Source organism: Lagopus muta, chromosome 14 (assembly GCF_023343835.1).
Source record: "Lagopus muta isolate bLagMut1 chromosome 14, bLagMut1 primary, whole genome shotgun sequence".
In the NCBI taxonomy this organism is placed as follows: domain Eukaryota; kingdom Metazoa; phylum Chordata; class Aves; order Galliformes; family Phasianidae; genus Lagopus; species Lagopus muta.
Window position 1 is genome coordinate 13617884 of NC_064446.1, and position 24882 is coordinate 13642765.

General features: G+C 39.6%; 1 protein-coding gene across 9 annotated transcripts; it reads left to right on the top strand.

Moving 5' to 3' along the window:
- The first annotated feature begins 76 nt into the window (after positions 1 to 76).
- On the top strand, positions 77 to 24882 carry MAPK9 (mitogen-activated protein kinase 9). 9 transcript variants are annotated; one of them, XM_048960229.1, is made up of 12 exons: positions 77 to 231; positions 4279 to 4453; positions 8449 to 8578; positions 9717 to 9775; positions 10140 to 10278; positions 11817 to 11982; positions 12950 to 13021; positions 16903 to 17085; positions 18045 to 18169; positions 18670 to 18733; positions 19221 to 19292; positions 19920 to 24882. In XM_048960229.1, the coding sequence occupies exons 2-12, from the start codon at positions 4332 to 4334 to the stop codon at positions 20060 to 20062; spliced, it is 1275 nt and encodes a 424-aa protein (XP_048816186.1). In that variant the 5' UTR covers positions 77 to 231; positions 4279 to 4331; the 3' UTR covers positions 20063 to 24882. The 9 variants fall into 9 exon arrangements, with proteins under 9 accessions (XP_048816186.1, XP_048816192.1, XP_048816185.1 ...); XM_048960228.1 differs by lacking the exon at positions 12950 to 13021 and adding an exon at positions 13266 to 13337 and having other exon boundaries at positions 80 to 231; XM_048960233.1 differs by lacking the exon at positions 12950 to 13021 and adding an exon at positions 13266 to 13337 and having other exon boundaries at positions 80 to 231; positions 19992 to 24882.

Below are 24882 nucleotides of genomic sequence, written 5' to 3' on the forward strand. Positions count from 1 at the left end.
TCCCGCCCCCGGACCACCGTTGGCTGAGCTTCGCGGCATGGGCTCGCGATTGGTCCCAGTGGCTGCCCGTCAGCGCGCTCAGGCCTGGCGCGGCCTGCGCGGAGCACCGGGAGGCCATTGTGGCTGGGGCGGCCCTGCGCGCCGGAGGAGGTGGAGGCGGCGGCGGAGGTGGCTGCGCGGCTCGCGAGCGCCGCGCCCCGTCCCGCTGGAGCCCGACCGAGTGAGGAGACGGTGAGGGAGGCCGCGAGGAGGGCTTTGCGTGCAGCGGGGCTGGAGCCGGAGTGAGCCGAGCCGAGCCCCCCGGCCCTGTGCCGAGAGGAGTCCCCGGCTCTTCCCGCGGGCCCCGCCCGCCGAGGCGCAGCCGGGGCCGGGGCCGGGCTTCCCCGCGCGTCGCTGCCCCGGGCCCGGCCCTCCGGAGAGGGGGAGGAGGCGGAGGGGCCGAGTCGGGGGCCCTTTCCTTCTTCTTGGCCCTGCCGTGCCCCTCGCCCTTCCCGTGCCGTACCGCCGCCCCTGCCCGGCCTCGGTGCCCCGTGCCGTCCTGGCCGCGCTCGGTGCCGGCGGGGAGCCGCGCTGTGCCGCCCCGCGACGCAAACCGCACGAGTGAAGGAATTCCGTGAGCGCGCTCGCTCGGCTCGACGGCTGCTCCGTCATTTCACGGCGGACTCATTGCACGGCAGATACACGATTGAACTTTTCCCCTCCGTCTCCCGGCCGAGGTGCGCCCAGTGTTTGCTTTCAGCGTTTGTTTGGCAGCTAAATGACGGCGGGGCTGGTGGCAGTCGGTGAGATCTGCTCGCTGATAGCTTCGGCTGGTTGAAGGCTGAGGTGCTTCTCAGAGAGCTGAGTGGATAAAGCAAGTATTGGTTAATTTGCAGAGTACGTCTGTGAAGGTGAATGTTCTGTGTGGTTTCCCTGTCGTTTCGTATGTGTGTGCACCCTGGGTTCTTTCTGTCTGCAGTGCAGTTTAGCCTGAAGTTAGTTTCTTGATGTTCACTGTGATAACATTTCTGTATCCAAAACAGCACAGGGAACGTTCCCAGCTGTTCCAACCTGTTTGCTTCAGAAGCTTTTGACGTGGAAAATATCCAGAGAATGGATCTGGTTAATACTAAGTTGCCATTTTAATAGGTGCCTTTTGCAGAGGTGACTGGTGCAGTATGTACTTACACTGTAATGCAGTTGCTTTCAGCCCCTAAGTACTTCCCTATAGCGATTCTGTATGACAGCTAAAACGTTTATTGGAGGTGGATTTGGTGTGTCTGTTTTCCTTTTTTTTTTCAAATTATTTTACTTTGCATGAACTGAGGCTGAAAAACACTTCTGTAAGCACTTGTGATCTCTTTGCATAGAGTAAAATCAACTTTATGCTTTTTAATTTTTCCAATTCTACAAGCACCTTATTGAAACACAGAAACCTGCACTCAATTTATCCGCATCTCATGCATGCTCAAAAATAGAAAACTATCTTGAAGCACTGATTGAGTGCCCTTATCAATATGCAGAAGTATGTTTGCTGACTGTCCCATGAATGAATGACTTCCACATTTGGCATTGCTCCTGTTTGCTGCAGCTAGGAAGCCATGAATGAAAATGTGTATTTCTGAAATGGAAGTAATGCCAACTTCCAAGAGATTCCAGTATGGGAGATGTGTGGGATATGTTGTGTACCTGCGAGGAGGAGTGATGAATCAGATTGCCTCAGGTAGCAGAGTAGCAGCTCAGGTTTAAGAAACTTACTTGTCAGATGCACTTTTCCCTCTTGAATGATGGGCAACCTTCTTATTCAGCGGGCTTACCTCAAAATAGTCTCAGAGTCTTAAATTATGTCAATACTTACAGTCTCATGGCATTTAGCTTTACATTAGTGTGTATACCTGAAATAACCTAACTCCTGCCTGGGGCTCAGGGTAGGCTGTTGCCCAGCATAGTGAGCTCCAGAGGATGTCTGAATGCATAGAGCTTGTGTGTTGTGATTCACAAATCCCTCTTTGGGTCTTGTGTAAAGAGCTTATCCTGGTCTTTAAACTGTTTTCAAATAATGACTTTGTACAGACAAGATTTCTTAAAGTGAGGTTTCTTTGGTTCAGGATCACTTCCTTTTCCTCTGCTTCTTTATCACTTACTGAACAGCAGTGATCCTCATTAACCTCTGAAGAAGTACCAGCATAGATCCCATGTAACTAACATATTTCATTTGATTTTCAGTGTAATCCACATCTACCCTTCTTCCCCTCCCCCCCCCCCCCCCCCCCCCAAGCCCTGTTTCAGAGAGAGAATCTTGATCTTTTCCTTAGTCTTGTATTTCCAGCTGTGTCTGTCTTCCAGCATTTGGAGATGTACAGAAAATACCAGGGCTGCTCAGGGGTTGTTAATCAAAAAATGTGGTGCATCAGTGTCTATAGCTCTGGAGTGATAAAACACAGGAAGGAAGAGGGGGTTCATTTCTTACTGTCTAAATAGCTGCTGGAGGTGACCAGATTGAGTATTTACTTTGTAAAATGCTGCTTAGATTTTGAGATATTAGAAATTGAAGAGGACTCTAGATATTTCTTCAGAATGCATTAAAGCTAACTGTTACCATTTTGACTTTAGTCTCCATTAGCATTTGCAGCTTTACATCTTTTTTCCTTGCATGTTTCCTGTGTTCCTGTGCCCAGGCCATAGAGAAGACACTGATCCATCCTGCTGCTGGCTGGAAGGGAGAGGCCCATATTCTAATTCCTGAAGCTACTAGAAACTACTTATATAGCTCTGTGCCCTTCCAGGATGTGCTTCTGGGTTGCTGTCAAGGCTCTTCTGCTTTGCATGGGCTCGCCAATGTTCTGTAGACTGGTGAAGATGGAGAGAATAACTGCTCTTTCTTTAGCTACAAATGATGCAGTACAGCTGGGTGGTTGGGCCAGCTGCTTATAGGGAGGTGATCTGCTTTCGTTTCCTGTTTTGGGGAACTCTTGGCTGTGCAATTTAGTCTGGGTTGTAATGGCACTATCATGATGCATGTGAAATTAAAAAGTGGAGAGTTTCTCAGAGATCTCTTTGGTTATCACTGAGGTAATTGTTATAAGGCATGGAGGGAAGATGGGTGCCTGGGAAAGCAATGTATGTTTGGTGGCCCTGCTAGGCAGGGGGGTTGGAACTACATGATCCTTGGGGTCCCTTCCAACCCGGGTGATTCTGTGATTCTGTGTGATTCTGTGATTCTGTGATTCTGTGAAAGCAAGGTCTGTGCTCTCGCTACTGTAGTGATTTGGAATTGAAGAGGTGTAGTACACTACCTCAATCTCAGGTGTAATTACCTACATCTGATTCATTACGGACAGTTTTTAGCGTAGCACCAACATCCAGTGAGGGAGAGCCTGTAACTTCCTTAGGGAATCTTCTCTAGCACTACATCTCTTCTGCCTTTGCAAAATGGGCTTTGTTTCCCCTCCTTCTTTTCATATCTTCTAAAATGTCTAATCAGAATCTTCATAGCTCACTGCTAATCACCACATCCATTGTGTTCGTACATTATTTTATTCCTCCTTTCTTTGGGCTTTTGTGCTCTTCCTCCTCTCATCTGTTTCCTGTAAGTAACCCAGTTAATGAGATGACTTTTCCTCCTAGCTCCTTGCTGCCCTCTGGACTCCGTCTTCCAGAAAGTCTAGTCCCAGCTTTAAGAGCAAGGCAGACGAGAGAGGTGAACTGCAGTGTAACTACCTGGATGGAATTGCTTTGTGCCTGCAGTTTTCTTTTGCCTTCATTAAAGGGGATGTTAACATACAAACATAATGGTCCTCAAGCACTGTAATGCATTTGGGATAAGAGTTACTGTTACAACATGGCCAGTTCTTTCAAACTTTAGTACCAACTCTCTTAATTCTTGTAGGACTTGAAGAACACTAACTGTGGCATGGGATGTCAGTGTGTATTAAAGACAGGAGGAGGGAGAGTGGGTGGTGATAGCAGGAACTCAAAGTTAGGGAAGTTCTGAGTCCTGGAGCCTCCTACAAGGGTTGCCTGAGGGTGGTGGTGTTTGTTTTCACAGTTGTTTACTTAGCTGCTTTTTGTTTTAGGGATTGGAATGGAAATGTTTGCTTATAGCTCGGTAAGGTATGATTATTTGTTGTCTCCTCTGCAGGGGTTTTTCATTAGCAGTAGTTGTAAGTGAAGCTGAACTAATGCTTATTTAATAGTATGCTATTGAAAAATTCATGTGTGTTAAAATATGCATAATCTATTTTCCATCTTGTCTGCCTTGAATTACTCAGATTGAACATTTTTCTTTTTTTCTTTAAGATCTTGAAGCCTGTACCAGGTCCTTGAGAGAGAAAACTACATGACACTACACCATGAGTGACAGTAAATCCGATAGTCAGTTTTACAGTGTTCAAGTTGCAGATTCAACATTCACTGTACTAAAACGTTACCAGCAATTGAAGCCTATAGGATCAGGGGCACAGGGCATTGTTTGGTGAGTAATAAATATTTTATTTAAACATAAAAAGCTCTACATGCATAACAAAACTTGAATGTGTTCCTGATAGGGGCGCCAGGATATCAAATGTTATCAAAATCAATGAGTGCTTTGTCTCTTGCTACAGGTTTATGATGGACTAGTTACTAGAATACCTGCCTGCAGTAGTTCATGTGGGAAACTAGCTTTTGTTTTGATTTTAGGGGAAAATAATATTTGGATAACAGCATAAATGAAGAGGGTCAACAGATTTCCTTCTCATTAACCACTTCATTTTTGTTTTAGTTGTCACCTTCCCCATGTAGTTATGCTATTACAGTGTAAGGTATGGCAATGAGATGGTGAGAGATTCTGGGTTTTACTCGTTTCTTCATCATGGCCCCCTTTCTTTCCCCCCTTTTATTCCCAGTCACTCCTGTCCATTTCTAGGAGCCATCAATGCAGTGCCTTGCCATTAACTGGCAGGACGAGGCAAATCAGTGTCATTGTCACTCCATGGATTAACCAGGAAGGGATGCTGTGAGGGGTTGGGCTGGCCGTCTTCCTTGCTGTGTCACCTCAGCTATGTGTCCAGCCTCCACTGGCCCAGGACGTGAGAGTCGTTAGTCTGATCCTGAACCTTAGTCTCTTGTATGGCACCACACCTCTGGGCCAGCTAAAGGTAAACACTTTCAAATGTTTTTTAGACTGCAGCAGTCTATTCTGCACCACTCACTGCCAGCCCTTATTTTGTTGGGCAAAACTTACTGGGTCACAGCAGCAGATCTTATCGATGCGGTTTCACAATTCCATACATGAGGGAGCAAACTGATGTACTGAGGAACTCTGTCATATCACAGTCAGAAACGCGTGATGGGTTGTTGGTGCTTTAAATCCAATCTGCAGTTTCTGTCTGCCAATAAATTCTGCAGAATAAGTGCGATGACTCATATTGAGAGCAACCCTTCTACAGCACCTGCCCGTGACTTTCTGGCTTTTTTAAGACCTTAAAAAATGTTTTATACTTAGGAAAGGAGTGCTAACAGGTGAAAAAATAAGTGAGAAGAGAACACTGTATTTCATTGTTCAGTGGGTTGAGTGGGGAGTGGGTGGGCGTGCTAGATCTTGGTATTAGTGTTTGGGTAAGTGTTAGTGTAGTGCAAACGTGTTCTGAGTATAAATATTCTTAGTGATATGCTGGTTCTAGATTGCATGTAAGAATTTAGGTTGGTTGTAACTGCTTCTCCTTTCATTGGAAGTAGTGCCTAATGTCTAAATGAGATGAGTAAAACTAGGCATTGCTTCAAAACAGTTGGGGTCGTGCTAAGGTCAGCATCTTGGGTGGAGAAAGGGATGAAGTGATTTATTGACTTGTTTTGAGAAAACTTGATTTTTGGAACAACAGAATCAAACATTGCATAAATTTTCTTCATGTGAAACATCTGAAAACTATGTCCAAATTGAAGAAGGTGCAAAATCTAAATTTCTCTGTAAAAGTCCCTAAAATACACAGGGGAAATATGCAAAATGTAGGGGTACGTGGTGTGGAAATCTCACCATACGAAGAGTGCTGTCCTGTCATTTTTGGCTAGGAAAATCTCGGTGTCATTTGCATGTTGCATAAATGAAATACAAATGAGAACTCCAGAAAATGAAAAAGGAACTTGGTTGTTTATGTAGAGTTTATTTGGGTATTTTATATACAAAGTGTGCTTCTATATGTGACTTTTCACACTTCTTAAGTTCTAGCATACTCAAAACCTTAGAATCTATTTACAAATGAGTATCTGCTTGCACAAAATGATTTTCTTGAACTAGTTTTTGTTTCAGTCTTGATATCAGTTTTTCCCTTCTTGCCCTGGATTTCCGATGTTTAATTAGTCTATCTGATTTTTCTGTCCCAACAAATTGATCCTGTCCTTCAAGATAGCAAAACTGTGATCTTACCAACTTGTGTGAGTTTTGCTTTGTCCATAATTTTCCCTATGATTGCACTTGAAGAAACAGTCAGGAGTTTGTTGCTGTTTGCAAAGCTGTGTTTGGGTGGTAGGGAAAGAGTGAGTGAAGCAGAGCTGGTAAAGCAGGAATCCACAGCAGGAGCACATTGCAGTTCGAGGCAAAAGTCCTTTGCCTACAGAACTGAAGCATGATTTCTTGCTGTAATTTAGGTCAAGATGTTTTGTTTATAAGTCCATTGTGCACGTGGTGTCTTCACACCTAATATTAAAATACAAACTTTTAAAAGTGCTCTGAAAACCTTAATAGAACTGTGATCAGGTTGATGTTGCTTTTGGTTGGAAGGACGACGTGGAGGTTCTTCACAGATACCAAATACAGATTCATTATTGAGATGCAGTGTCAGTTACTCTCATGTGGATAAGCAAAAAAAAAAAGGTGGAGGTGAAGTTGTTTGTATGTGCTGGGATGGAGCCTTGACACATACCTGGTTGCTCAGATTGCTAGGGGCATCTTCCCTAAAATGTCTGTCCCACTGTTGCATGGCTGGCTTGAGCAGCTGTTTATTGTGTACCCCGCTGGTTACTGGTTGTTTGCTAATACCAGGGTGCTGTTAAAGCCATTAATATGAATAAAATTGTACATAAAATGTCTTTTAGATGAAATATTGGAAACACTGGAGCTTTCATATCTGGGAGAAAAACAGTTTCTCACTTGTTCCCTTCCTCCCATTTTGTGTTTTGTTTTGCATAGTTATATTAAAAACCTTTAAATCTGAGAGTGATCATATCACTGAATAACAGCTTGTGTGTGTCACAGAACTGAATCGAAATGGAAAGTAGCAAGCCTTTAATGAAAATGGTGCAGTGATTGAAATGTGGGCACTGAACTGTGCCTCCCAGTAAATAGCGTCTTGTGGGTGAACCCTGCCACATGCTGGTGGTACCTTTTCCAACAGGGAAGGCAGTGATTTGATGCTGATAAACTTCATACAGTTTGAGTATTGCTGCTGGAGATGAGCTGCACTTCTTGTAAGAGTGCTGTAATAGGGTGGTTCTTCACATCTGTATGTGCTCTATGTGTCCTGATGAGGCAGGGAAGGAGCTCACAGAGTGGCAGCTTTGGAAAAGACATGAGTGAGAATTCTTTCCTATCATATGAAAGTAGCATTGAATGGAGATCATGTGGGAATCCTTATTTAAAGCCAGAGAGGTAATGGATTGGAACTCCTGTGTCATTCCTGGCATGCATTTGCAGGTATTTTGTCAAATCCCCTATGTGTTATTAATGAAGAATATTCCAACCTTAGTCTTGTTCTGGATATACAAATAATTTAGCCCTTAGATTCTTACAGTTTTTAAAGTGTTTGCACCTGTACCTTGAACTACAGAGGGAAAGAACAACTGAAAAAAGCTACAAAATTAATGCTCATTTTCATTTTTAAGCTGTTGCATGGCTTCTTGCAGCGTGTAAATCTTCCATATTGATTTTTGTTTTTGCTGAAACCAGGCAATTCATTTTCTGCACTAAAATTGCTTGGAGTTGTAAGCTATCCGCACAGATGAGAGCACTGACACTTGCAGGGCTGATCAGATGTTGTGACTGTTCTTTAGGAAAGATAAGCTAGTACTGCAAATGTTAAATGACTGTCAGTCAGCAGCAGTGTCCAGAAAAATTCCCAAGTGTACAGACTAAGCTGGAAATACAGGCAGCTGAAATATTACTTAAAAACATGCTGAACGGATTTTTAGATCTCTCAATTTTGAGCAAAAGTCTCAAGTCAGCAGATTCTGTCTTATTTGAGGGAAGGAAGGGCACAGGAGGCTTTTCATAAGAATGTTGGTGGCTTCTGTTCAGCCTACCTTTGTTTTTTAAGGACTGTTCAGATTCTCTTTTAATGTGTTTTTTCCAAATGTAAAAGGAAGTTAGTGTAAGCAGCTAATTTGATATTTATTTCCTCAAATCTTGATGTCTTTCTGTGTTCCCATCTCCCCTCTTCCCTCGCCTCTCCCTCAAGCAGACTTCAACTTAAGCTGTTTGTCTTTGACAACTTGCAGTGCTGCGTTCGATACGGTCCTTGGAATAAACGTTGCTGTAAAGAAGTTGAGTCGTCCTTTTCAGAATCAAACCCACGCAAAAAGAGCTTACAGAGAGCTGGTTCTTTTAAAATGTGTCAATCACAAAAATGTAAGTCTGCCTTTGTGTTTCCCTCTCTCGTTCTCTCATATCTAAAAAGCTCAAGATTTGCTTTCTTGCAAATCTTTAACCAAACTAGTGGAAAAAAAATGGTGAGAGAAACTAGAAACATTTGCAATGGGTTTTACAGTTATTCCCAGTGTGAGGTTCAGCTCTTGGGTGAGCAGTTTGGAGGATGAAGTGCCAAGAGCAGGAGGCTCTTGTTGCAGTGTCACTATGGGTTTATCATCAGTATAGACTTCAGAGATGGTTTTGCTGTGGTGCATTTGCCTTTTTACATCCAACTACAGCAAGGCCTGTTTGGCGCTGGGTTTTGTGGGTTTGGCTCTTCTAGCTTCTCTCTAGCTATATTTCCTGAGTTTATGCAAGAGTTTTATTAAATATAATGTTTGACTGGTAGATTTGGAAGGTATAGTGGTGCAGCTTGAAAACTTGCCAATGTACACAACTGAAATGCAGACATGCCATACATGCATACAAAGTCATTGAGCCTTCTGAGATACTAAGCCATAATGTCAACACTTGAACGTACAAGAATATAGGATCACAGTGTGTTGCGTTGTGCTGCCAACGCGAACTGGGAACAGTGCTGATTGTGAAAGTTTTGTACTGGGGTGTCAAAGCTACTAGGGCTGCTGAAATAGCTTTTGGTGAAGTCCAGAAGTAGCAGAATAAAGGCAAGGTTGTAATTAAGGATGGCAACATAGTAATGGTAGGAGTTCTTTCAGAAATAGTGTGTAACAATGTAAATTGAATGGGGTGGCATGGGGCGCCTCTGCTCTTGTTGGGCAGCGTTAGTTAAAATTTCTTGCCCAGTACGTGACTTAAAATAAGAGATTATTGTTTATGTGGGGAAAAAAGGAATACATTTCAGGTACTGAAGAAGGACAAAGGGGTGTCATATCACTTGGAGGGAAAAAAAGTCTGTGCCCTGTTTTAGTCCCTGCAGCATGTGTGCTGCAGTTTTCAACTATATTTGGAACAACAGTTCTTCAGCGTGAGTGAGTTAAGTGAAACAAGTAATATTAAGTTGTGTTTAGTATCAGTATGTTTTTGGCTTTGAATAATAATTTCTGTAATAATTGGATTTTTATTTGAATTAAAGCTGAAGTTTCTTTTTTCTTTATAGATAATTAGTTTATTAAATGTATTTACACCGCAGAAGTCACTAGAAGAATTTCAGGATGTGTAAGTACTAGACTTTTGTTACAGTTTTCCTGACAAATATTCATCTAAGCCGTAGCAGCATAGCTCCAGTGTCTTACAGTCTTTATGCTGAAAGTTGAGGGTAACTGAAGTCTAAGTTTAAGTTTTAGTTAGTCTTTCTTGATGCTTCTGAAATAAATTGAGAGATAAAATTGTTTCGCTTCAAACATGAAATGGAAGTGGGAAATAGTTATTTATCTTTTATCCATGGTGATTTAATTTTGGGGTATTCATATGTTCCAGTGAGCGACCCTAATTTTGAAATTGTCTTAATGCATGATGTTTTCTTAAAATGATAAGCTTTCTTAATATTCTTACAGTTTATGAATGTTTTCTTATGCTTCAGATATTTGGTTATGGAGCTGATGGATGCCAACTTGTGCCAAGTTATTCATATGGAATTGGATCATGAAAGGATGTCTTATCTCCTTTACCAGATGCTATGTGGTATCAAACATCTCCACTCAGCTGGTATCATCCACAGAGTAGGTAGTATTAGATCATTACTGATATTCTTTATGAACACAGATGTTCTTATGAACCTGAGGGGTAGGCAGGGAACTGCTCTTTTGTATGTTTGTAGTTATTTTGTTCATACCATTATTAAACCTGGAGATTTTCAGATTTGAAGGTGAAGACCAACGTATTGTTAACAGATCTTAAAACAGATTGGTTCTGTGGACTTAAGTGTTGCTGAACTGATCCACTCATAAAACATGAGAAACTGTACCTTCCAAATTACTAAAGAATGAGTCTTTCTAATTTAACATTTGACTTTTATAAGTTATGTTACCAAATGGTTGTTCAGAACTTTCAAGTCCTGAGCGTACTTCATGCAACTCTGATTCTGGTTTCCTGCAGCTGCTCTTCATATTTTCCATGACCAGCAGTCTACCTGACAGTCATGCTTGGTTTTTTTGTTCCTTTCCTGTTCTTCTTTTCTCCTATTTCCTGGACACATCTTTTAAATCTCTTTTCCCTGGTAGTTGAAAAATTCAGTCAGCTTCTGGTCTAATGTGCTTTTTTTCTTCGCATTCAATCCATAAACAGAATTAAGAACCTGTGTAAATTGCAACCAACTTCTTTGCCTTGCTGAAAAAATCTACCGTTGTGTATAGTTAACATGTGTAAGACTGAAGGGAGGGGGGGAGGGCTGGAACTCCAGCTGAACTCCGCCTGACTTGTTGGCTGTGATTTGGAGCAACAGGGGAGACAAAATGTTTGCTGAGAAATTTGAACCCATTGGAGCTGACAGAGCAGGACAGAACTGATGCTGGTTGAACATGGAAAAGGGCCATTGGTGGAACCAAACTAACCAGACTGTGAATAGCTAAACAAAGGCAGGAAGTTTCTTTAAATAGGGAAGCAAAAGTGGATTGTGTTGGGTTCGTCTGGGACCAAAGCAAGAAGACCTGTCAAGACCTTGAGTGGAAACTCTGGATTAGATGAGAAGTCAAATTTTGGAAAGAAGCCAGGCTAGGAAAGGGACAGAACTTGGATAGCTCAAAGGAATATGTCTAGGGATGACTTAAAAGAGTCTGTGACTAAACACAGCTTGAAATAATGTATGTGACACCAACCTCTGTTATTAATAGATGAATATTGAAATCTGATATGCTTCACATGGCCCAGCATTATAACAAGATGAGATAACAAATTTCACTGCCAACTACTGTAAATAATTATTCAGTTATTTCAAGAGAAAAGTCTGTGTGGAAGATTAGAAAATGCAAGCAAGCTGTGATTCAATACCATTCTGCAAAAGTTTGTTGCTTTCCTATTTGGATGTCCCTGTCTCTCTTAAGAAAAGGAAGTTCTGCACCTGAAAGCATAATTCATGTGGTTGAAACCACATCAAATACTTGAACAGAGTCAAAATGCACATCTGTAATTCAAACTCTTGTGAATGTAAATGAATGTAAAACTGCTATTGTGAGGTGAACTGGTGGCGTCACTGACTTTGGGGGGGGAGGTTGTTATTCAGTATGTAGAGCCTTCCTTAACTGCACTAATTTCTTGTTAGGATTTGAAACCCAGCAACATAGTAGTAAAATCAGATTGTACACTCAAAATCCTTGATTTTGGACTGGCAAGAACAGCGTGTACTAATTTTATGATGACTCCATATGTAGTAACACGATATTACAGAGCGCCAGAGGTTATCCTTGGAATGGGATATAAAGAGAATGGTAAGTTACTGGAGTAATGCTTTAAATTGTTTGTCTAAAGCATGTGTCTCCAAACATAATAGCTTTAAAAGGCTGGAACAGAGCTAATTTCTCTCTGCTATGTCTATTTTTAATGCTAATCATGTTACTGGAGATTATTAAAACATAAAAAGTACAATAAGTATTTTGTGGAGAATAGGAGTTTTCTACTGTATCCATATCTCCATTTAGCATGTACTGTTTCTGCTTCCCTGCTGTCTTACCTTTTCCTTTGTTGTCCTGTTGCCATTTTCTTTAACTTACCAATCTATGAGATACCTATGCTGCATGATGTTTTAGAAAACCAACTAACCAATGATCAGTGCATAAATAATAAACCTTTTTATCACTGTGATTTTTACTGTGAAGCATATTTTAAGTCTGTCCCCTCAGTGTCTGTGATGACTTCATTAAAAATCTATTTCAGATTCTCCAATAAACCATGTAGTTTATTCTCCTAAATCTATATAAATAGCACTTAAAGAGGCTGGGTGTTGTACTATGTATATATACAGGCTTTAATATATTGAACATTCAGCCAACAAAACTGCTGGCAAGGAAGCTGTCCTTGACCCACATTGCTGTTTTACTTGCTGATATTTTCTAGCTGTGAAGTAACATTCTGCCTCCTCTGGTCTTCTAACCTAGTGTATCTTCTTGGTTTTTCACTGGGGCTTGGGGATACCTTGCTGTTTATAACTGTAGCTGTGTGATACAAGGGACTCGCAGGACCTTGCTGAGCCACTGAAAAATTTACATTGATGCACGTGGCATTTGTTCTGCTGCAAGTGCTCACGTGGATGAGAACATCTATGGAGGCAGTTCTGGATGGGACAAAAATACTTATCTGCACGACTATAAATAAACAGTGTGAATTTACAAATAAATAATTGTGATATTTAAAAAACCTCTTTAATCTTTTGTCCTTGTTACACCTAACATATGATAGTGGATATCTGGTCTGTTGGGTGCATTATGGCAGAAATGGTCCTCCATAAAGTCCTGTTCCCAGGAAGAGATTGTATCCTTCTTCACGGTCGTTTCAGAAGTGTAATTGCTGATTATATTTTACAAAGTGCTGAAAACAAAATTTAGCAGAAGTTTAATTAGTTGGCGTTGAAATGATTCAAAATTCATGTTAGCAGTTTGGTTTTCCACATCGTTGTGTTTTATTGTAGATGCTAGATGTCTTCATTTTGTTTGTTTGTTTTCCTCACTTTTGTTCATGATACTTCATAATTTGATCATTTCATTTTTACTTTCAGTTGATATCTGGTCAGTTGGTTGCATCATGGGAGAATTGGTGAAAGGTTGTGTGATATTCCAAGGCACTGATCGTATCCTTCCCTAGTCATCCTTGAACCTCATTCCACTCCCAACAGAAACATACTTTGATCCGTATAAAAACGCAAAGCACTGTTTTCAATCATGTTTTAGTAGATCTACTGTAAACTATGAAATTAGTGTCATTGACCAAATTGTTGAGCTTCCTATTTTATTTTCTTAGCAGACTGTATTTATTGTAATTTGTACTGATTGAATCTGTAGAATTTGTATTAAGAGCTTCAGCTTTTCTATCTTTAATAGAATGCTGGTAGGTTAAAGAAAAAAGGAAAGCTTTATCTGTTTTTTCTTACTGTTGTTCTTAGTATATAAGTGTTAGAAGCAGAACTCTACAAAGTCAGCATTCACTGTGCATGGGGGTTTTGCTTCCTATTTTGTTCAACTTATTTTTTAATGTACGAGTTTTTTGAGTTTCAACCCAACTTTTTTTCTCACTCATTAGGATGCTGCTGTCCAGTGAGTGCTAATTGCAAGCACACTGCATGAAATCTCTTTTTCTTACTATTATGATTTAATAGAAAAACAATTTTTTATTTTTTATTATCATTTTATGAAAACTTTATTTTGGACTTGCTTTTTCTCTGAGATGATCATTCTTTCACTTTCTCCTCCAGTATTTTTGACCCAAGTTTGTCTTCACAGAATTGTACTTTGTTACATGATAGAAATTGTGGGAACCTTTCTGTATTAGAAATAGAAATTTTTATGCCCTCATGCCCTTAGACTTGGGAAATCTCAGTAACGTATTACTGGATCAGAAAGAAGCCTTTACACTTTGTGAGGTGAATAAAAATGGGCATTTAATCAAATGCATGTTCTTCAAATAATTGTATGCGTTTAAAAATATTTCCTAGACAAAGAAATTAAAACAGTGGACTCATTATCAAGTTCCAGTTAGAGGAAAACTTGGATTTAAACCAATTTCATTCTTTATAAAAAATAGTCTTGCATAGGAATAGTGTTCTAGGGCAAGATATCACAAATTGATCAGTAAGTACATAGAATGCAGAAGATACAATTAAACCACAATTGCCCCAGAGGGCTGTAAGGCACACGAAACCAAAGGACCTGTGGTCCAAGATATAGAAATAATACGTTGTATAATATTTCTGCTTGTCAGCAAGGAAAAGCTGGCTCCACCACTTAGAATACCAAGAATATGTTCCTAAAATCTTTTCATAGATATATGTTGTGTAGAGGCTACTTTTAATTTAAAGTTTCATGACACTAATCTTCAGCAGTTGATCGTTTATCAGTTAGTTGCATAAATGATTGTTAAATAAGTCTGTTTTCTACCTTTCTTCCTTTCTATATTGTTTTACCTTTTAAAGCCTTCAGACCAACCTAACACAATTCTTCATATATGTTATGTGTCTTTCACCTGCATGTCAGCATGGGCTATTTTGGTTTGTTCATGTAAAAGGAAGGAAATTTTGTCTGTATTCATTGAATATGCAAGTTACCATTTGTAGTTCACTGGAGGTCACTGAAGCTCCACCAGTCCATATTTCAAAGAGTCTCCCCCTCTATCTTTTCAGAGTGCATGGCTGTGCTTAGGGTTTTTCCTTCTGAGTCTTTCAGCTCCCTTTAATGTGAGGTACTGGCAGATAAGTCATGTTGTTGACTTTTGCAGTTATCGGTCTGGAATAATTGCAATGGTCGTTTTCTTCTAGCTGCAGCCTCAAGTCTGTTTTGACTCCATGGGTTAAGGAGAATGGATGCTACTGTGCATGGCCTTGGGATTTTCCTTTTTTAAATTAAATTTTGATATATCCTAGTGCTTTGGTACTTAGATCAGGGAACCAAGTTCACTGTGTTGCCTAGCGATGTACCTGTGGCTGTCTTCATGAGAACTGCTCTCGGATCCAGTGCTTTGTACATTGCTGTGTGGTCAGCAGGGATTTCTTGGAGAGTTGCAGCAGAGCCCTGCTTGGGCTGAAGTGCTCCACACCATCAGGATGGAGGAGGGGCTCCAGCTGCTCCTGGCCATAGCTCAAGCTGAGAGGCTGGCAATTGCTGTTGCACTAGAGATGAGAAACATAGAAAAAACACCCAGCATAGATACTGGAGATGAAGTAATGGAAAACGTGGAAGCACCACAGAATGTTTTCAGTGCTCTTCTACGCAAGAGGTGAAGGAAACTGCCTGCCTGCCTGAGCATAGTCATGATTTCTTGGGAAAAGTCATGCTTTATTATTCATTGATTATAATACGGACTCTGTTTTCAACATTTTCTTGCAGAGTCTCACAAAGCAGACAGACACTCTGCTATGGACTCAAGGTCCTGGGTTACTTTTGACCTCAGGGTCAGTAGTTGAACAGAAAGGGTAATTTTGTCTGCAGACTGCAAGGTTATTCAGAGGGACACTGCATGCTTTGCATCAGCAGTAAGGTTTTCTTCTGATAGGGTTTCTGGTAATGGGCATCACTTATTTCATATCCAACCTATGTTGGGGGAAATATTGTTGTTTCAATTTTTTCCCCACGTTCTTATTACTGAAGTGGAGTAGGACCCCCACCCCCAAACCACCACAGAATGCCCTTGAATTTTGCTAGCTGGTGTTCTGCGCTGCTGCCGCTCAAATCAGCAACCTTTTCTTGAATCTGGATTGGTGGAGTTCTTGCACAAATTACTTTTCCAACAAAATTTCCTGGCGTGTGTCAAAACTTGCTTTGTATGTGCTCTGTTTTAGCATGAGAGTTAATAATACTGACTTCTTACTTCTTATTTTTATATTGTCTTTCCATCGGAATGTGTTAAATAAGCAGATACCATTTTTAATCTTTGCATCAGAAGTCTAAAGCTTTAGTGGGAATTATTTCTGGATGTGTTTTTGGCATGCTAACAAAACTAAGTGCTTCTTAAATGATAGTGTTTTTTAATTATAATTCAAAGTGCAGTAAATGTGTCTTGTTAAGAAATTGGTATGAGAAAAATCAGTAGTTTGAAATAAAAGATTCTGATTCATTTGCAAGGTTTGTGGTTAGATTGCTAGAGCTGCCCATCCCTTTCATCAGGAAAAATGTAAAGTGTTGATCTGAGTAAACTTACTATATTAGGATTGTTGATACTGTAGAAGGATGTGGAAGAAATACCACGTTTTATGTATTCTTTCATGTATTTTTCCCTGCCATCAATAATCTTCCACATGATACTGTTAGGTGTAGAGCAGATGATACACCAGCAGCCTTTCTTCTTCTTTCTTTTCTGTCCCTGTAGTTGTTATGTTATGGGCATAATTACAGAATGAAGCTTCGTTTTGACTCTTCATAAGTCATGTTTTTAAAACTGGCCAGTAGGTACAAATTCACTGAAGACATTGAAGCCTAATGAGTTGTGCAGCATTTCTTGTCTGTCCCTATCTTACAAAACTGACATTTTAGATTTTTGCCAGGGTAGCGTTTTGCATGGCAGTTCTGGAATGTTGTTGATGTCAGATTGAAGTCCTTGTTTTATTATTAGTTCAGGTTTTCAGCTTTTCAGATTTCTGTAAGCGATGTTTTTGTGTAGCACAGACTTCAAATTCTGCAGCTGATTTTCCTAAAGATATGGTGCAGATATTGATCAATGGAATAAAGTAATTGAACAACTAGGAACGCCTTCAGCAGAATTCATGAAGAAACTACAGCCTACAGTGAGGAATTATGTAGAAAACAGGCCAAAATATCCAGGTATTAAATTTGAAGAGCTCTTTCCAGACTGGATATTTCCATCAGAATCAGACCGTGACAAGTTAAAAAGTAAGACAGATTTTTTTCTTCTTCTGAAGGTGTTAATTTAAAATGTTTGTAATACATTTAATTAAAAACAACAACAACAACTAATATAAAATATCTGTATTGCAATAGGTGTTGACTTAAGTTCCATCCCTGTTGTTTTTTTCATGTATGACAGATTCTGATTTTTCAGCATTAGTTGAGAAATACAAAGGTATTTCACTGTACTGTTTAGTTCGCTTCATTCGAACGCGTTGAATAATGTTTGTGGCTGAAACATTTCAGAAAGTAGTACTCATTAAAGTTATTTGTATTTTTCTGGTTCATATGGGAATGTAATTCATATCAGCTATACCTGCACTTTAGATAAATGACCAAAAAAGTTGAAAAAATCTATCCTATGAACAGATATAAGGTTTTATACAAAATAGGCTACACCAAGTTATTTTATTATACTACATTTGTAGTTGAGACAAAAAAACTATCAGTCAGATGGCACTGCGACGAGTAGACATTTACTGTGCACTTAAAAATGTGGTTTATGAGCAATAGTTGATGACAAACTGTGACCTACGCAGCAGCACAACTGTTCAAAATGGAGATTGGTTTATGTCAGCTGCAGGGTTTGTGTTTTGGATTACAGTAAAATAACATTGACATTAGAGGATTGTGACCTCCTTTTGAAGGAAATCTGCAGCGGCGTAGGAAAGCTGCCATCTCTGTGCCTGTCCTGGCAGTGCAGCCTAATGCTGCTGGGTATTGAGCAAGATGTGGACCTCCACTCCTACACTGCTGATTGAAAAACGGTGCTCAGTGAGACCTATTTAACTCCACGGGATCAGAAGTTAAATATTCGCTTGTCTCTGACAAATGGAACTTGTTGGGAGGCATAGCAGCTTAGCAGATCTGTTTGTGTATGCTTTGTCAGATGTTTAAATCTACAGCTCCTTACATGTATGTTCTTTTTCATTTTTACTTTCTAGCCAGTCAAGCTAGAGATTTATTATCAAAAATGCTTGTAGTAGATCCAGACAAGAGAATTTCCGTAGATGAGGCCTTACGTCATCCCTATATTACTGTCTGGTATGATCCAGCTGAAGCAGAAGCTGTAAGTTTGCATTTAAAATAAATGTTAAGATACCAGTTTGATAATTTAAAAGGACAGCTTTAGTTTGGATCCAAGTGCATGCCTTGAGTTCCTTTTTTGCTTAGTGAGAGATGCACGTAAGCATTCAGGTTAATGCTCAAAGTGGTACCACCTGAAGAGCTGTTGGTGAAATGGAATTGATACAGTTTTGAAAGTGATTGTAGAAAGGAAGGTAGCTCCCTTTGTGGAAAGTGTTGCCTGCAGGGTGATAATCTGCTGTATTTTGGGTAGTGGGCTTCATCTGAGGCCCTGCCAAACCTTAGAAAAGTTCATTTTTAGCTGATGCTTTTAAACAGCATATCAGTGGGTGGTAGAACCTAAATTCTGTAGATGTAAAATGAATGTAAAATTAGAGATGTAGGGAATAGACTGCCAGAGGAAGGTAACAATTGGCTAAGAAAATCATTTTGAGTTTTGCCTGCAGTGTAATAGGTAACATGTAGACTTACTTTTCTTTGTAGCCTCCACCTCAAATTTATGATGCACAGCTGGAAGAGAGAGAACATGCAATTGAAGAATGGAAAGGTAAGAAGGGAGCATGAGCAATGACATTCATTGTAACAACTTGTACTGTGAGCTGTACGTTCTTGTTGTGCTTGTGCTGGATTGTGTAACTGACTGGAGCATGTTCAAAATGTGCAGTACTGCTTATGGTAATACGAAAATAAATTGATAATGGAAAAATATTCTGTTTGGAATAAATATGTGTGTGTGTACGTATGCTCTGCAGTAGTAAATCCTTTCCTCTAGAAGAGTTGAGGGTGAGCTATCTTGCATGTACCATATCACAGAGAACCAAAGCAAAATAATGGATCTTTGTTACGTTTAGAAGTCTGTGATATTTTAATTCAGGTGCTGTTCTGAAGTCTAGTTCTGAGCCATGTAGTGGTACTTACAGACTGACCTGTAGCTATTTAATTGTACCTTTATGCATTTGTAAATAGTACTTAAATCCCTTGTGATCTTAACAGTGTTTTTTCTGTCTCTTCTACTATTCCTCCTACCTTATAAGAATTAATATACAAAGAGGTAATGGATTGGGAAGAAAGAAGCAAGAATGGTGTGGTAAAAGATCAGCCCTCAGGTTAGTCATCGTTTCAGTAGTTCTTCTATAATGTTGTGCTGCATAGAGTGATCTGTTGGACTAAAGGAATGAAAAAAATCCTACTTAATACAGGTAGGCAAAAGTTCTGATGTTACAGACAAAGATTCTGATCTGTGGGCAGTAATTTTTCATCGTTGTGAAATGAGTTGTATGAAAGCAAGTTGTAAGTCCTGGAAATCCAACGCACTGAAGGCTCCCTCGTAAGCTGAAATAATTGATGCCACCTTACATCAGCTGTTGTGCACATGTATGTTATGCTGAATGCTTTCTCTTGGCTTTGAATGAATGTGTACCTTTCAAGCACATTCAGACATCTTTAGAGCTTTTTATTTTAAGAGAGCTAATAGTATGAAGTATTTTTTGAAGTATTTTTGCCTGCTGTTGAATCTTGATGTTTGCTGCTGTTCTCTTGGTTCAGTAATTGGAATGTTGTGCTGCAGGTTTTAAGTGTTAGGAAACTTAGTGCTTGCATTTCTACTGTTTAATGGTTTGTTTTCGAAGAATTTCTCTGAGGAAAACGATGTGCTCAAACCTAGAAGTGTGGTTATTTGTGCTTGCGGTATTGTCTTGCCTCAGATTTTATTATGTTTGGTTTACTTAGCACAGATGCAGCAGTGAATAGCAACACCAGTCCTTCCCAGTCATCATCTATCAATGACATTTCATCCATGTCAACAGAGCAAACATTGGCTTCAGATACAGACAGCAGCCTCGATGCCTTGACAGGACCCCTCGAAGGATGCCGATGATCAGCCGGGATTGCAGACTTATCTTTGGAAAAGAACTCTTGCTTCCATTGGGCCTGAATTGCTTGTAAGTTAATGGAACAAAGTAGAAAAACTCCATGTTCTGCATGTTCTGCTAAAGTAATGCCTGTTTTTATGTTTACTCAGTTGTTATGAAACTGCCTGCTTAATGTTGTAGAATGAAAGCAAATCAATGTCGAAGGAGCAAAAAAAAAAAAAAAGAAAAAAAAAAAGTTTAGACACTATTACAGGCTTTTCTTTGTTTCAGCCTATTTCAGGTGAGCAGTTATAATAGGCTTCTAGCCAATAACTTCTCTTGAGTGAGTTCATGCATCTTCAGTCCTAACTGGCAGGCTTTGTGACATCAATGGTTGTTTACATTTTAGTACAGTATTGCTCACTTGTAGGTTTTTTGAATGTACAGTGTCTATGAAGTTTGTTTTAATGTGTGACTATGGCAGCGTGCATTATTTAACGACTGGAGTGTTGTGTGTAAGTGTTAACTCGCATGTTGAACACTCTCAGTACTGTGTTTAAGGGCAGTTACTTTTCCATATAGCACTTTTTTGAGCCCTTTCTATCTTTGCTTCCCAACGGTTCTATCTTCTTGTAGAAGAGAAAAACATAGTGTTCAAAGAGTATAGCCATACCTTCATATTTCATCAACAAATATATCTGACTCTTTTCTAGTTATTTAAACGTGGATGGAAGATACAGTGGCTTAGTTCAATTTTAAGGAAGGATGGGTGACATTTGTGAGGCTGTGCCTGTTTAAAGGAGGGCAGAGTGCTAAATTGTTTTGTATTTTTTTAGCTCGTGATACTGATCCTTTAACTGAAACAGAAAAGGAAATTACATATGTGATGCTCTTCATTCAGTAACAGGTGAATTGGAGAGACTTGCAGTCTAAGTGGCCTGAAAAAGAGCTGCATAAATGTTTTCCATTTTTTTAAATGGGTCCATTCTATCTAGTGAGTAATTAAAAAAATAAAGATATAGTAGCTTTGAGTCATTTGTCAATTAATTATTTACTGAACAGAACTTAGCTGTAGTTCCAAATTGAGAAATCCTCTCTATTTTTACTGGGAGAGGAAATCATAATGTATTGAATATGTACATTTTCTAAATACAGTGTCAGAGGAGAGGAGATTATTTCTGTTTCGACACACACTTCTCAATGCAGTTTTCAGGACTGTATAACACAGGCACCATTCTTAGAAAATGTCTGTGATAGAGTAGGGCTTAAATTACCAGGTACTGCACACCTGAATGTGTGCACATCCCTTCAGAGCAGTTGTGTGAAGTTCTGCTAAAGGATCTCGTGTGTGTATGAGTGTTTGAGATAAACTGTATGACTGTGACAGTAACAGAGATGTGCAAGACAAGGTAAAACACCACTTTCTTAAAGGCACTGTATTCAGCTGATGATCCAGCTACTGCTGACCTGAATATATACAGAGAACTTACAAATGTGCTGGCATAGCTAGCTGCTGCATTATGGAGATGTTTAGTACACTCTTGTAGAAGAGAACTGAGAACTGACCCTTGTTTCTGACCTTAGGATTTGAAAGCAGCAGTTTTTTCTAATGCAAACATTGCTTTCATGTTACAAATTGTACCTGTATGGTTATAAACAGCTTAATTTGGTGTAGCAAAAATACTGAGTTTGGCTGTCCCAGAAACTAAAATGCAATGCAGTGCTGTTATGTTAACTTCAGAATGTTCATCTGGAATCATGATTTTTTTTCTAAAGAAATCTGAGTTGTAGGACATTGAGGGCTTGGGTTTTTAGCTGTTTGGTTTAAAACCAGTTTATTTGGATATTGATGATATATATGGAATGTTTTTAGTGCATTTTTGTCACTGACAAAAAAAATATATATATAAAATAGCTACTACTGTACAGCAATACAGTACAGGTTGCTGTTCTTTTGTATTTTTTTAATCACTGTTATATGTGTAAATTAAAATTATTAAAGACACCTATTCAAAATTACTATTAGTGATTTCAGACTAGCTGTGGTTTTGTTCCCTTCCTCTTCAGCCCATCAAAAGCTGCAACCACTATGGAATAAGACTAAAAACAAGCAAAAAAACCCCAAAATAACAGAGAAGCTAATAGTTGAATTTCAGAAGTTAGCTATGCTTTACTGATTGTTCCTAGCAATGTTTGCAGAAGTGACCAGTGGCATAATGGTGTTAAGCCAGTAGTTCTTTATAAAGGGATGGCTTTCCTGACAATACAAGCTTAGCATTCTCTTCAAAAACAGCATCCTGTGAACAATCTCATACTGGTCATCTGTAGTCTCTGCCTTCCTTTTTTAGAAGGCTGTCTGAAGTCTTTGAGGAGTGGTAGAATGCAGCATTTTATACATTTCATGTTACACTTGATGAAAAAGCTTTTTTGTTTATATGAACATGAGGGACAAAGATCTCCAGCAGTTTATTAATCTCCTGCTCTAACAACTGCAGAGCAAATCTGTCCCATTTACCTGCCTCCTAACTGACTATGTCTCTTCCTGTTTTACACCAGAGCCCTCTGTAAAGTCACCACCGTGCATTTTGATATTCTTGATTCACTATGGCAGTAATCTTCTGGAGTTTATTATTCAAGATTTATCTTTATCATTTTCAACTGAAGTTGCACTGTAATACATTCATCATTTTAACCTTTACTGTTTCAGAAGGTTTAATGCTGCAAAGATTTTTCGTGTCATTTAGATACCAGATGGCCTCCAGGTCTCTTCCAACCCAAATTACTCTGTGATTCAAGTGGTTTTCTTATGTTGTTTTTTGGTTTTGAACACAGAACAGCCCTATCTGCATGATGTGAACTGATACCTGACCTTCTCCTGGTATATACTGTTATCTCACATGTTTTGAGCAAAAAAAGCCCTGAGATTGAGCTTCTTTGTGAATCTTCCTGTAAGAAAAGCTGTTCCATACCTCATGTTCTTAATGGCTTCTCGCTGTTGCACACTTTGAAGTTTCTAAATTCTACCAAAACATCCTTGCCTATGGAGTATGCATGAGATGAAAAGTATGATTGTGGATTTCCACAATAACTGAAAACAAACTGCTAAGAGCCCAAACAAACATCCAGTTCTCAGAGAAAGCAGATAAGCAGATTATATTCAGCAAAGCACATGCAGAATAGATGCATGCTGAAGTTCCCATGCTGTTCCAGTGTGCACATAGAGACTGCACATGCACTGCATGCAGGCTTTACGTTGGTTGTATTCCTGGCTGCAGGTTAAGTTTGGTGCAACATCTGTGTAATGGTTATGGATGCTGTGAGATCCCATCACTGTGGAAAGCAAAATGCACATGTAACTTCACAGGGGTTTGAAAGTATAGAGAGTTTGGTGTGCAATATAATCACTTTTATTCCTAATACTAAAATCATGTATGTAAAGTGATGCAATTGACCATTTTTTTGCACTTTGGCATTTATAAATATTTATATGTATTTAAAGATTAAGAATGTGTGTATACATATGCATATATATAATAGAAACCTGCTCAGTTTTGTAAACACAAATGTTACCTTTCTGTATGAGTATGGGAGGCTTTGTTTAGTGTTAACACTACTGCAGTGAACATAAGCAATTTATGAAGTACAACTAAAAATAAGTGATGGTCAACATAGATGCAATCTGTAATCTTAACTGCTCACCTGAAGAGAAAAAAAAAAAAGGAAAATCTATGGCTATTAATCAGATTCTTTACCAGAAACCTTGAAAGATGTATGAACACTGAGTAGCTGACTGGCATTGCAGAAATGGAGTATGTTTTAAAGGTTTATCTGCGCTCATATCGTTTTTCCTCAAAAAGAAAAAACCCCAAAAACCCTTAGAAGGAGAACCCTGGCGTTTTGAAAGCTGTAAGTACGCTTTGAGGAAATGGTATGGTGTGACAAATTGTGTTTATTTGAATTGAAAATGCCAAAAACACAAGAAGCAAATGTTAAAATGAGGGCTTTGTCTGCACAGAGCATACACAACAAGCAAGTCCAACTAGAACCAGTGTTTGCAAACAGCTTTTGGGGCTTTGTGTTCTTTCCTGCAAGGCTTTGTGTCATCAAAATAATGAAAACAAAACTCAACCTAAACTCATAATTAACTAATTTGTTGGTAAGTTTCAAAACCTGTTCAGGACCAGAGGGCTTTTATCTCTTTAAGTCCTAACAGAGTATATATATGTTTATTCAAAATTAAGGGGGAGGGGAAAAAAAAAAACGTAATACCACATTTTTTATTTTTCTGACCTAAAGCAAGTACCTCAATTGCTAAATTGCAGTGCTGGATTGGTTTCTGTTTGGCTTAAAATTACCATTTGACAAATGAAGTAAGATTTGGACGTTCAGAATAAAAGTGAGCCGCTGAGCCTTCCAGCAGGGAGTGCTGCTTTGGGCAGCAGTGCAGTCCCCCCAGTCAGTGTGTGCTGGAATTGAGCTGTTGATGTGCAGACAAATCTTTCCTGAGCACAGTGCTGGTTCTGAACACGGGCTTGGTTTTGTGTGGAGCGTTTCATTTGAAATGTGACTCTTGAAATGGCAGTACTGGAGTGCAGGGGTAACTGCTGACCAGCCTTTGTCTGTGTGTTCTACGTATGTCACCTGGATTCTATCAGGGCTTGATGCTAAACTTAGTGATGCTGTATGCTGAGAGCCAAATTCTTTCCTGGGATGTGTGCTGTGTAATTCCTGCTCAAAACTGGTTTTGCTCCGGGGATATGTGCACCCAGATGCAGAATTTGGACTGAAGTTCCTATAGGTGAATCCAATAACTTTGCTTTGCCACTGCGTCTTCAATTTTTTTTTT